This window comes from Notolepis coatsorum (assembly GCF_963971535.1).
Source record: "Notolepis coatsorum genome assembly, chromosome: 1".
Classification (NCBI taxonomy): domain Eukaryota; kingdom Metazoa; phylum Chordata; class Actinopteri; order Aulopiformes; family Paralepididae; genus Notolepis; species Notolepis coatsorum.
Genome location: NC_140165.1, coordinates 75,503,895 through 75,518,735, shown reverse-complemented (window position 1 = coordinate 75,518,735; position 14,841 = coordinate 75,503,895). Strand labels below are relative to the sequence as shown.

General features: G+C 41.4%; 1 protein-coding gene across 1 annotated transcript; it reads left to right on the top strand.

Moving 5' to 3' along the window:
• Positions 1-5,485: 5,485 nt before the first annotated feature.
• Positions 5,486-10,712, top strand: pop7 (POP7 homolog, ribonuclease P/MRP subunit). The gene is made up of 2 exons (XM_084329585.1): positions 5,486-5,599; positions 7,760-10,712. Exon 2 carries the CDS (start codon positions 7,808-7,810, stop codon positions 8,273-8,275), a length of 468 nt encoding a protein of 155 aa, XP_084185711.1. The 5' UTR covers positions 5,486-5,599; positions 7,760-7,807; the 3' UTR covers positions 8,276-10,712.
• The last annotated feature ends 4,129 nt before the right edge of the window (positions 10,713-14,841 follow it).

Below are 14,841 nucleotides of genomic sequence, written 5' to 3'. Positions count from 1 at the left end.
GTGGGTAGTGATTCACATTCCTTTACAGCTTTGGGTAGGGCGTTCCACATTGATGTGGCATAATTGCGAAACGTGTTTAGTCCCTTGTTTGAGCCGAATCTGGGTTTAACATGATTTGTGGAGCTCCCTCTGGTGTTCCCAAAAAATAAGAGAAATAAAGTAAATCCAGAAGTCAGATGATTGACAGGGGCTGGTGTGAGTTGGGTAGGGTCGTTTTTCGAAATTCGAAGGCCCTGAGTCTCTTCCTTCAAAAGACTACACTCACTTTTGGCTGTGCCACTTCCTCCTGTCAATATGCGCCGGTTTCCGACTCAATGCCCTTAGATTTCTATAATCTTATATTTCACTAATAACAGTTAAAATAATTGGTAAACAAACGTAATGCTGAAAATATACACTTTTACTGTATATCTCGAGGTTAACCCTGTGAGGCCCAAATTAAAAAGACATTAGCAACTTCAGAGGCCAGAGGGTGGGACATATAAACACATTTACTATCAAATAGCATTGTGAGGCTGAACAACAGGACCAATTGACTATACATGTGCTTAAAACATTTTAAATACTTTTTTTTTTTTTAAATGGCTGAAAGTGATTTTGTAATTTTGCAACCGTGGGTCTCACAGGGTACTTTTAACCCTGTGAGGCCCAAATAAAAAAGACATTAGCAACTTCAGAGGCCAGAGGGTGAGACCTATAAACACATGAAGGGTGCCGTGACTGAAAAAAAAGTTGAGAAACGCTGGTATATGGTGTGGCTCTTTGTGGTACCACAGTAATTTTTGTGACTCTTACTGCATGGCCACCCGTGAGATAGACAGTACTGCTACATCTATACATTTATGACATACCAGATTTACAAATACAGTACTGTTTGTGATACAAAAATAGTCTAAAAAAGAGAGTATATACATTTGACGAAGAAACTGTACATGCAGGATGTGTTTATACAGATAGTATAGCCTGGCAGCTATATCACGGCGTTGACATGCTCTCTTTTTTTTGCATGAGCTTAGCTTGAATGCCCTTATTTCAAATCTCCCAACTCAATCAGGGTTCGAGTCTGCAGGACAGATTGCAGCGTGAGCCCCCTGGTGGTGGTCACAGAAATTGAAACCCCCAAAATAGATTTTAGTTTTTTTTCTTCAATTATATCATTGAAAAAGACAGCTTCATCATATTAGATGCATACATTGAAATTATAAAACATAATATTCTAATAGTAACTTTACTATTAACATGGTTACATACTATACATTTGACCTGTTAGGGGGATTGAGTGATTGTTCAGCTAAAGTATATAGTAGATGCTAGTTAAACGGCAATGGTAAATCAAGGTGTTGTCAATAGAAATTACATAACACAAGTACACAACAACAACTATACAATTCTGAATAAAAAAAAAGCAAGGTATAAAAAGGATAATTATCAAAATAAAAAATTCAAGAGCAAGTCATTGTTGATTGCCTATTCCCATGTTGAGAGATTTACAGATTTGCCACCCTACAGGGAATAGTACGGAAGCGTATTGCTGCCACACCAGAAACAGAAAAAAAGTTGAAACGTTTATGGTTATAACAAGATGTTTTTCACGTTATAACAATATATTTTCAGGTTATTACAACATACAAACTTATCACATTATAACAAGAAACTTTTCTTGTGATAACAATACTATTTATCACCTTATAATGTGAAACGTTTTATGTTTTAACGTGATAACTTATTGTTTTAACAAAACGTTTCACGTTATAACGTGATACTGATATTTTTTTCTGTTTCTGGTGTGGCAGCAATACGCTTCCGTAGAATAGAACCCCAACCCTAAACAGGGGTGTGGATTTGACTTGGACTAGTCACAACTTTGATGACTCAAGACTCAACAAAATCATAAAAGACTTGCAACTCGACTTTGATTTGAACACCAATGACTTGTGACTTCATTCTGACTTGAGCCTCATGACTTTAAATACTCCACACTCTCCCCAAGTCCAAAATGTAAAATAATTATGTCATGAAAAGTGAATCAACTTATTACAGTCCATCAGCCTATCAAGTTGTGCGAGCAGAGGAGGAAGTTGTGTGTCAGTGCAGACACATCTAAACATCTAACATGTAAACTATTACTATGTTGGCTTTAACATCATTCTCTATGTAACATCAACCCATCCATCTACACTCATTGCACACATCCACATGCACACACTCACTTTAAACAAACACTCACCTTAACACTCACTTTAGACACTTTAACACTACATTATATTTATCTATTTATTTAAAGAGATTTGCACTACATTCATACCTCATTTGCATTTGCACCTCTCATTAAAAAAGTGTGTGTACCTCATTGTCTTCATTTTTACTTCATTGTACTTAGATTGTACTTAGGTTGTACCTTAGTCTGTATATTGTATAGTGTTATTCCTCTTTTACTTATTTTTTTACTGTATGAACTTAAGCACATTCTCAGGGGCTCATACAGAACCAAGCATTTCACTGTAATGTTGAAACTTAATATACTACTAACTATTACTCTGTTGGCTTTAATATACTACTAACTATTACTCTGTTGACTTTAACATTTAATATACTACTATTACTCTGCTTTAACATTTAATATATTACTAACTATTACTCTGTTGACTTTACCATTTAATATACTACTAACTATTACTCTGTTGACTTTAACATTTAATATACTACTATTACTCTGCTTTAACATTTAATATATTACTAACTATTACTCTGTTGACTTTACCATTTAATATACTACTAACTATTACTCTGCTTTAACATTAATAAACTACTAACTATTACTGTTGACTTTAACACGTAATATACTTTCAAATGAGTGTTAAAATAGACATTTATTTTGCCACAGCATCATACATATTTGCATTTTACAAAAGGTTAAATAGCCCAGAATATCCCACATCTGGATTCTTTGCACTTCAGGCTCTTTGTTGTTGTTGTTGTTTTACGAGGGCACTTTGGACTTTTATTTTGAAAGATAATTACGAAAATGGTTACGGAGTTGCCCCAGTTCAAAATGCAGGCGCAGTGTTTAATTGACGGGACAGTTTTTTACCGATATATTACACACAACTGGATAGAATGAATATTCGGCTATTTTAAATTGAGCCACATGACGGCCTGGATCGAGCATTTTTAGATGTTACTGAATTGTCATTCGGTTGCCATGGCTGGTACACTGAAGATGGCTGCCATGTAACTTTTTATAATCTGGTCAAAAAGTTCGACGATTTGTTACAATGATAAAGGCTTCGTTTCACTTTACATTACAGGTGCAATGGTGTCGGGGCATCTCTCATAACGAATCTCGTGTATTATCCTCGAATGAAAAAACTCACATTTCCACGATATTAAAAACCCGTGGCCGCCATCTTGTGTGTACCAAAGAGGATGTATCCGGGGGGACTGCTTCCGGGTCATTAAGTACCAAAGAGGGGGGGGGGGGGCTGCGTGAATACCAAACCCAGCTGCGTGAATACTTTGGGCAACCAACGTGTCCTTCCGCGTTGCTGTGATTGGCCAGCGATCGGCCAGCCCTCTACGCTCGTTTTCCCCCTATGCCGGTAACGCGCGCTGCGCATTTCGTACTTGTGGCTCTGCAGATATATGCTATTGGAGTCGGAGGCCGCTGGTGTACAGCTGAGAGCTCCAGCATAGCTATGTCCGCGAGCTAGGCGCAAGCCAGAGTAAAACACAGTTTTCAATCACTGACATGTGATTGGCCACTGACATGTTTGCCCAATCGCGTGACGAGCTGTGTCTTTGCCCATTTCCGCGTCGAACAGCCTGCAAACTACCTGGCGTTCTATCGCCATGCTCTAAGACAAACTCTAACCTTAACCAACTTCGAAAGAGTGCCTAAGCTTAACCAGTGTAGAAACAGGCGTCGGCCAATCAGAGAGCGTCTCTGAGAAATGCGGCTAGGAAAAAAAATAACACGGGGGGGCTGCGTCCGAAGGCAGTTGTCCTTCCGCGTTCGGTTTACGCGGCCTGATTGGCCACTGATGCTTCTCTCAGCGCCCAATCGCGTTAGCCCTACTATCGCCTAACTACTCGCTCAATACACTCGCTCAATATACTAAAACTAACTATCACTCAACTCACTATCACTCAACTAGACTAAATATAGCCTTTTACAGCCTAACGTTAATATAGAGAGATGAAAACAATACGTTATTTATATATTGATGTGATGTCGATTGACATGTGAATAGCGCGTTACGTTAATATAGAGAGATGAAAACAATACGAGGAAATGGGCGAGGACTATTGATGTGAGAGATGAAAACAATACGTTATTTATATATTGATGTGATGTCGATTGATATGAATAGCGCGTTACGTTAATATAGAGAGATGAAAACAATACGAGGAAATGGGCTAGGTTAATATAGAGAGATGAAAACAATACGAGGAAATGGGCGCGGACTTGGGCTGTGGAACTGAAAGCTAGGCGCAACGCGATTGGGCGCTGAGAGAAGCGTCAGTGGCCAATCAGGCCACGTAAACCGAACGCGGAAGGACAACTGCCTTGGGGAAAGTATTCACGCGTCAGGCGTATTAAGCATAGATATATATAGAACACTAGATAGCTTGCCCGCGCTGCCGGCCAATGGAGAGCGACGTCACTGAACCGCCGCCATCTTGCTCCAGTTAGCCTTGAGTGAGAGTGAGTGAGCTGCACAGACAAAAATACTCATAACTCGCTGAAATATTGACGGATTTACAAACGGTTTGGTTTATTACAAGCATTATTAACGTGGCTATGATTCAAGCGGTTTGTAAAAAAAAACATCTTAAAAAAAAAAAAAATTATAAGTATGCAGTATCATAACTACATCTTTGATGTTTATAGCAAACCAACCCGTTTGTAAATCCGTCAATATTTCAGCGAGTTATGAGTATTTTTGTCTGTGCAGCTCACTCACTCTCACTCAAGGCTAACTGGAGCAAGATGGCGGCGGTTCAGTGACGCTGGTGACTCCGCCTTAAGCTATCTAGTGTTCTATATATATCTATGGTATTAAGTACCAAAGAGGGGGGGGGGGCTGCTTCCGGGTCATTTATTTTTATTTTTTATAAATGTTTTTATTTTCCATTTTTCATACATAGAACAAGACATCACAATACAATAACATTAACAATAATAATAATAATAATAATAATAATAATAATAATAATAATAATAATAATAATAATAATAATAATAATAATAATAATAATAATAATAATAATAATAATAATAATAATAATAATAATAATAACAGTGACAACTACAATAATAACAGCACAAGAGACAGGCAAACAAGAAAGTAAAATAATAAAAATAAAATTAGAAATAAATGTGGCTCTTATGTGCTTCCGGTCATTAAGTACCAAAGAGGGGGGGTGCTTCCGGGTCATTATGTATCCGGGGGGGACTGCTTCCAGGTCATTAAAGAGCGACCTCGCAGGTTTATCTGGTACTGAAACTACAACAGGCAGGTCGCTCCACCTTCCAACCTGGAGGATTGCTGGGCGATACAGACGACAAAATACGTGAATTTCACTTCACATCGGCAAGGTAAAGCATCCTAATTGTATTGTTCGAAGAAGAGCTGTTAGGATATATGGGTAACAGTATATTTGCATATCGTATATGTCACAGATGTAACAGTACTGTCTATCTGTATGTTATGATGAATTGAAAATGGGGGACCCTGATGTAAACAAGACGAGTCTTTCTCAGGTCTGCATCCCCTTAACAATTGTGTGTATTGAGCTGTACTGTACTGTACCCATTCTGCAATCTGTTAATAACATTTTCAATCAATCAGCTAGTAGCAGGTCAGTCGCCCAGTCACTAACGTTATGCACCTGCATGGTTGATGTTGTTTCACATCAGACAGCCACATGGCTAAAAAAAATAAACAGCCCAGTCATTCATAGATGTATGATGAATTGGTATTTACTACTATTTCTATGAATTACTACTTACTGTTACCCTCTTTTTGTACTCAAACAGTACTGTATATTTGTAGATCTGGTATGTCATAAATGTCTAGATGTAGCAGTACTGTCTACCTGTATGTCAAATATGTTATGATGCATTGAAAATGGGGGACCCATCCCCTTAACGATTGTGTGTATTGAGCCGTACTGTATTGTAACCATTCTGCAATCTGTTAATAACATTTTTTCATCAATCTAACCCTGCCCATACCTGTACCACCCCTCCCCTATGCTGCTATGCCCCCCGAATTTCCCCAAGGGAATATCTTATTTGCAGTGTGTGTGAGAGACACACACACACACATACGGAGGCGTGCACATGAATGTATGTGTGCATGTTTGATGCACTTCTGATCACTCAGTCTAGGGGTGTAACGGTACACAAAAGAACAGTGTTCTTGTACATGATCGGTTAAATAAAATTCTGCATGTTAAAAAAAAAGTGCTGCACGTGGTTAAAGTGAGTTTCAAGTTTCTTTATTAGTTGTCATTAAAAAAAAATAGAGAATACTTTTCTATCAAATGCTTTTTTTCCTGTTATGAGCTCCTGGGAGAGTGCTAGATAAAAATAGATGAAAAGTAGAAAGTCAAAAGTACGTAAGCAAAAAGTGTTCAGTCAATATACATACGTACAATACAGAGTAACGGTGAGTTGCAGTACAGTATACAGTACAATGCAGAAATGGGATGAGGTACAACTTAGGTAAGGTGCAATGAGGTATGAATTGTAGTGCAAATCTCTTTACCAATAAATATAAAGTGGGTGCTACGGTGAGTGTTTATTTAAAGTGCGTGTCATGCCTCCCTCACTGTCCCGACATCCAAGCTTAAAAACTTCGGAGATCGGGCCTTCTCTCGTACTGCCCCCCGACTCTGGAAGTCCATCAGAGACTCCCCTACACTCTCCACCTTCAAAGCTCGCCTCAAAACCCACCTGTTCTCCCTTGCCTTCAACCCCCCCCCCCCCCCCCCCCACCTTTAAACCCCCCCTCCAACCTGATTGATGTCTGTCTCCAGTCTTTTTTGTGCTTTCATGCTGTCTCCCCTGTTCCCCCCATGGTCTCATGTTCCTTTTGTTTTTGTTTCTTTGCTTTCGTTTCTTTGTTTGTACTCTTGCTCCCGACTACTGTCAGCGACTTCGGGTTACTGAGAAGCGCTATATAAATTAAATTAATTATTATTATGTGTGTGCTGTGAGTGTAGTTGATGGTAGTAACTAGGGCTGCACGATTTTGGGAAATAATCTAATTGCGATTTTTCTGACAGATATTGCGATTGCGATTATAATATATATATTTTTAAGCAGCCCCACAGAGGTTTATTGTAAAATGCGGCTTGCATCTGGCCTACGCTGTGGGTCTGTTCGGGACACCGAGCCTGAAAATGTTTCTTTTTACCTGGGAATCGATACCGGTACCCAAAGGTACCTTTTTTTTCTGTACTTTACTCTCCCTCTCTGAAGTCTAAACTTCACAACACACAATCTAAAACCCCTTACCTCCCTCTCCCAAACCGATGTTGTATCTCAATGGGACTTCCTGGTTAAATAAATGTAAAAAAAAGTGCGATTATTTTATTTTTTTTGCGATTTGATAATTGCATCATTCTTTCGATTTAAAATCGATTAATCGTGCAGCCCTAGTAGTAACGTTGTATTTGTTTGGTACACAGCGCGTACTGAACCGGTTCGGTGCGGATACGTTACTCACCCATGTGTTCTGACCTTCCGCAGCCCCAGTGCTCAAGCTTCTATTACACACAGAGAGAGAGGGAGAGACGTATGACGGAACCACGCAGCACTCCGGTCACCGTCTCCGTCCCCCAAATGCCCCAGGGGACTCCCGCCCCGGCCGACGCCGGCTCGCCAGTCGTGGAGATGGACCCGGTGGAGTACACCCTCCGCAAACGCCTTCCCCGCAAGCTGCCCAAGCGGCGCAACGACGTCTACGTCAACATGAAGACGGACTTCCGGGCGCAGCTGATGCGCTGTCAGAAGCTGCTGGAGGGCGGCGGCCACCGGGAGATCTGCATCCACGGCCTGGGCCTGGCCATCAACAGAGCCATCAACATCGCCCTGCAGCTCCAGGCCAGCAGCCAGGGGGCGCTGCAGCTGGCGGCCAACACCTCCACGGTGGAGCTGGTGGACGACTTGGAGCCCGAGGACCCGGACGAGGCCGGAGAGCCCCTGACGCGCACGCGGAACAACTCTGCCATCCACATCAAGGTCTTCTACCCCGACCCCCAGTGACCAGGCCGCGTCTGTTCATTTACCAACGCATTTCCAGTTCCGCGATCTGATTGGCCACTGACGTTTCTGGTGCGATCTGATTGGCCACTGACGTTTCTGGTCATGTGACATGTGCGCCCAATCGCATGACGCCTGTATCTGTGCCCATTTCCGCCTCTAACAGCCTGCAAACTACCTAACGCCTAGTTTATCACTGGTTAAGCTTAGGCGACTCTTTCAAAGTTGGTTAAAGTTAGAGTTTGGAATCAGGGCTGGTGTTCTATCGCCCTGCTCTAAGACAAACTCTAACCTTAACCAACTGCGAAAGAGTCGCCTAAGCTTAACCGGTGATAGAAACAGGCGTCACACGATTGGTGCAGATGTCACACGACCAGAAACGTCAGTGGCCAATCGGATCGCAGAACGCGAACGCGGAACTGGAAATGGTTGGTAAAAAACTAGACGCCACCTGGCTTACCCCTCGACCGTCTTCATCAACCGTCTCTTGTCTTTCTTGGTGTATTTTAAAGCCAATGGACAATGGTGAACTTAAAGCGAGGACGTGAAGTGGTGGGATTAAGAACATGTCGTTGGGTGGACTGTTGTATCGGTGACGACCGGTAACGTGTGAATGCTATGGACTCCATAGGTGAATGGATCAACAACAACCACGGGTGGTTGGTATGTGTTGTGTTCTGAGCTCCATCGCCTGATTTTGTCAATTGTGAATTTTTTTTGTTTTGTTAAAGGAACATTCCCAACATTTTGGGAAATGCACTTATTTACCATCTTACCGAAAAGTCGGACAAGAAGATCAATACCAGTTTCATCTGTTGTCGTGTGTCCAGTAGCCCCAGAGAGGGGTGCATGCTAGCCTAGCTTAGCACAAGGACTGGAAGCAGTAGGGAGCAGCTAGCCTAGCTTAGCACAAGGACTGGAAGCAGTAGGGAGCAGTTAGCCTAGCTTAGCACAAGGACTGGAAGCAGTAGGGAGCAGCTAGCCTAGCTCCATCAAAAGTGAAGAAATGCAACTCAAAAACGGACGCTCGGAGAATAAATTGATATGGGTCTTGTCTGACTCCGGGGGAGATGGCAAATAAGTGTATTTCCCAAAATGTTAGTGTTACTTTTAGATGTTCTTTTATGATGTCTTATGTTTGCATGTTGTGTGTCCAGTGGGAACTAGTGGTTACAGTTCCAATTAGCGCTCACCCTCTTAAAGGAACACACCAACATTATGGCAAAAGCCATAGTTGGACAGGAAGATGGATGCCAATTTCCTCTCTATGCGTTCAGTAGAAAGCTATCCGGCTGCAAGCCAAAACACCTCCCCTGGAATCTTAAGCTAGGCTAGTGGTCCGTATACACTTCCATTCATTTGTGCTATGTTAGGCTAGCTTGCAGCTGGATAGCTTTCTACTGAACGCACAGAGAGAAAATCTTTTTGTCTGACTCTGTAGAAGACGGTAAACTAATTTCCCATAATGTTGGCTAAGGATGCACTGATCCGATATCGGCCCCGATATGGCTAAAATAGCTAGATTGTGTATTGGAGACAAAAAAAAAGTATGCTTTATTCAATTAATTGTATTACAAAAATATATATATGTATAGATGATACATTTAAATTATATATCTGTGTTAATTTGTTAAATTTAGTTTCACTAAGTTAGGAAAGTAATGTTTTAAGTCAAGCCTGATGTTGCCTTGCACAAAAGAATGATCCCAGTCTCTTCCACACAGTGAGGCATACAGTTTATTAATTGAACAATGGGTATCGGATCGGTACTCGGTATCGGCCGATACCCAAAGCCCAGGTATCGGTATCGGGACTGAAAAAGTTGGATCTGTGCATCCCTAATGTCCGCATGCTCCTTTTTAAGTTTGCATGTCGTGAATCCGGTGGGAACTAGTGGTTAGGGTTTCAATTTGCATACATCCTCTTAACACATGTATGTTTACAGTAAGGACAATTGAAGGTGTTGACTTTAGGAATAGTGTAAATTAGTACTGCTGTTCTTTCCATGTCAAACCCTGAAGTAATACGATGTCTCGGCTGGGACAAACATTAATGCACACATTTCTTTTTGTATTTTAAAGGTGCACTCAGTAACAGTAAGACAGGCTATGGAGGTGAGGTCTGCGCATACACTCAAAACATTGGATCATGTACTCGTTTAGTTTTTTTTATCCTTATTTGGCTATTCTTCCAAGAGTATAGCATTCAAATAATATTTAATAATATAGATTACCAGAAGCAGTGTTATGTCTTATTCCACATAACTGTAAGACGTTGAGTGTCTACCACACGGTCCTAATACCAAATTATCGAAAGTCTCACTGAGTGCACCTTTAAACCCAGAGGGCCAGCTCAGCAACTTCAGTTTTTCTTGTCAAGGGTGTGTTTCTTTAGTGAGAAAGAACAATGTGACATAGAAATAAAAAGAAACTTGAAAAGATATGACTGTTTCTTTTAGGTGTTGTAATCGGTGTGTACACTAGGGGGCAGTAGAAAACCGTGATTTTCATTGCCAGGGTGTATATTCGGTAGCCAGCAGTCCTGTTTTTAACCATGCCACCCATTCGCAAAATGTCTACTTCCAAATAGTGTTTTAATGCGATTTGTGAAAGTGGGCGGAGCTGATTCTGATTATGCTGGGTAGTAACAGATTACACATAACTGAATTACAGTAATTTAATTGGGGAAACTATCTAAATGATGATAAACTGTAATTACAGATTAGATACTTTTGAAAATGTTTTATGGAAAATGGTAATTACTTGATGGGTTACTTGGAAGCATATTTCAAAGGGGGAAAGGAATTCTGATGACGAAACGTCATGCCCTACTTAATATACTCTTAATCATGATTGTAGACTTGATAATGGCATGTATTCAAATGACAACTCTGCAAATTGTCAGATGCTAAAGTGATCCTAAAATAATCAAATGTAATCGGGTTACATTAGCCTACTGTTTTGAAGTAATCCAATGGGTCATGTTACTATTTACAATCATTGTTCGTGGGTAATCAGTAATGTGTAATGGAATGCATTTTAAAATGAACCTTCCCGACCATGACCAGGGCCCTAGCATCTTTATGCATGTCACAGGGCATGGTGGCAACAGTGGTCGGCACTGCTGCCTCACAGCAAGACGGCCCTTGGTTCGAACCCCAGCAGAGGGCCTTTCTGTGTGGAGTTTGCATGTTTGCGCTGGTTTCCTCCCACACCATAAAGACATGCATTGTAGGCTAATTCTGGCACATTTACATTGATGTGGAAACTGAAGATTAATGTGCACTGTCCCTGGGTAGAAGATAAATAAACGTAACCTAATCTCACCTGGGCTATACATGGTAGTCTACTCTAACCCATACATAGGGAGGTGTAGTCTGTCTGACGTCACTTTAGTTTCCCGCCCAGTCTACCCGTATAGGGATTTATCATTAAGAAAATGGATTATCGGCTATTGTAACAATTCTGCCTCGTGAAGCTTTCCATTTTTGCACAAAATGAGTTCCCTTCTATCACTAACATTATTGTTTAAGCATTTTTGGTTGAAATAAAGGTGATTTATTTTCATGTTGAGCTATAGATTGTGGATGAATACACACAGAAAGGTACACCGTGCCAATGTTCATGTTTTATTTGTTTTAAACGAGACGATTTAGAAATGGGTCCATTGGAAATTAACGGCGATTTTAAGAGGGGTGGACCGCGCGGGAAACGGCAATGACGTAACCACTACACCTCCCTATAGACCAGGAAGTAACCACTACACCTCCCTATAGACCAGGAAGTAACCACTACACCTCCATATTCCACTTGCACTGGAAGGGGAACACCACCCATCTTAAGAATTGACACAATGTTCTCTCTGTGCCCCAGGACAGTTCAGTTCAGTCGGTATGTTCTTCCTGTGCCCCAGGACAGTTCAGTCAGTATGTTCTCTCTGTGCCCCAGGACAGTTCAGTCAGTATGTTCTCTGTGCCCCAGGACAGTTCAGTCAGTATGTTCTTCATGTTCCCCAGGGCAGTTCAGTCAGTATGTTCTTCCTGAGGACAGTTCAGTCAGTATGTTCTTCCTGTGCCCCAGGACAGTTCAGTCAGTATGTTCTTCCTGTGCCCCAGGACAGTTCAGTCGGTATGTTCTTCCTGTGCCCCAGGACATTTCAGTCAGTATGTTCTTCCTGTGCCCCAGGACAGTTCAGTCAGTATGTTCTTCCTGTGCCCCAGGACAGTTCAGTCAGTATGTTCTTCCTGTGCCCCAGGACAGTTCAGTCAGTATGTTCTTCCTGTGCCCCAGGACAGTTCAGTCAGTATGTTCTTCCTGTGCTCCAGGACAGTTCAGTCAGTATGTTCTTCCTGTGCTCCAGGACAGTTCAGTCAGTATGTTCTTCCTGTGCTCCAGGACAGTTCAGTCAGTATGTTCTTCCTGAGGACAGTTCAGTCAGTATGTTCTTCCTGTGCCCCAGGACAGTTCAGTCAGTATGTTCTTCCTGTGCCCCAGGACAGTTCAGTCAGTATGTTCTTCCTGAGGACAGTTCAGTCAGTATGTTCTCTCTGTGCCCCAGGACAGTTCAGTCAGTATGTTCTTCCTGTGCCCCAGGACAGTTCAGTCAGTATTTTTGAACATGCACCACTCTCCTACAGCTAGAAATCAGACCTGTCTCAAACCCTGCCCCTTTTCTTGATCCTCCAATTACAGCTGTCGCTTACCTCTGACTTAAAGGAATGTGAATCACTACCCACCTTCAAAAACACTCTCAAAAAACACCTACGTGAGACTGCAATTCGAAACTGGCCCCTACAAATGTCCTAACCTAGTTGTACAGTAAATGACCAAGTAAGGCTTTGTCAATATTCCAATGTACAGTGTAAAATGTGTGTGTGTCCCCTTCCCAACCCCCCCCCCCCCCCCCCCACCTCCAATGTACAGCCCTCACCCAACCCACCCAACCCCACCCCACCCAACCAACCTCCTCCAATGTACAGTTTCTATGCCAAATGTATATACTCCTTTTCTGGACACTTTTGTATCACAAACAGTACTGTATTTGCAAATCTGATATGTCATAAATGTATAGATGTAGCAGTACTGTCTATCTGTATGTCATGTATGTCATATATGTTATGATGAATTGAAAATGGGGGACCCTGATGTAAACAAGTCGAAAGTCTTTCTCTGGTCTGCATCCCCTTAACAATTGTATGTATTGAGCTGTACTGTACTGTACCCATTCTGCAATCTGTTAATAAATTTTTCAATCAATCAATCAAAGAGGTAAGCGACAGCTGTGATTGGAGGATCAAGAAAAGAGGGCAGGGTTTTGAGACAGGTCCGGGCTCTGAATTTTATGAGGCCATAAAATGTTTGTGAGCTCTCTCTTACACCCAAATGAGGTTTTAATTATGGTTCAGACCTTCTAGCAATGCTATAGAATATGAAGCCCATTTAGTTTTTATTTGTATGTGGAGCTACCCGTTTACATTGGGATCACAGACTGGGCCTTTAACGGGGCTCAAAATAGAGAGACATTGTAATGTTAGATGTAAGCTGATCATCTCATTATATTCAAGATGTATTCAACTACTTTTCCCCTGCAGCCTGTACCTTTGACCCCATAACCATAAAATGGACGTAAACAGTTATTCCCGCTTTTTTAACAAGGTGCTTAAAAAGTCCTTGAAATTCAAATCAACCATTTGCATTGAACGTTTTGTTCATCCATGATAAAATTGTTCTGAATCAAGAAATTGAATTTTTTTTATTTAAAGTGTAACTAATTGTCTGAAATGGGTTTTAAGCCATAAATATTGGATTAAAAAAAAATCTATAAAAAAAACAGCATTTAAAAGTGAATTGTATCCTTTTTAAATGAAAAATAGTGCGTAGGAAAGTACTTGAAAGTCCTTGAATTTCATTTAGCAATGTCTGTGGGAACCCTGATGTGAGGTCATGGCCTAGCACTTAACCCTTTCACTGCCGCACTACCAAACGGTTAACCCTTTCACTGCGACAATACACAGAAGGTTAACCCTTTCACTGCCACACAACATCAGGTTAACCCTTTCACTCCCACACTACAGGTTAACCCTTTACTACAACACTACCGACGGTTACCCAAGGGTAAAGAGGCATGCATTTTGAAAGGTTGAGAGGGTAATGGAGAGACACAAACCCAACCATACCATGACCCAACCAGACTATGGCTATAGCCCCAGCCAGGCTGAACATGGCATAACCATGCTGACACACCACTCTGCTTTTTCATTTGAGGAAGCTGAGATCCTTTGATATTGATCGCAGTCACTTCTTCATGTGTTCTACCAAGGCATCCTTGCCAGTGTCCTTTTTTATGGGGGGGGGGGGGGGGGGCATCACGGTTACTGATAAAAAACGTATAAATAAAATCATTAAAAAGGCTGGCTCAGTGATTGGCCTCTCTCCTGATTCCTTGGAGATTATTATTGCCAAGCGAACTAGGGCTAAATTGAACGCTATTCTATCTTTTGAAGGCCACCCTCTGTACAATATAATTTGATGCTCTGCGAAGCTCATTTAGTGATAGTGGTTTTTGATGCC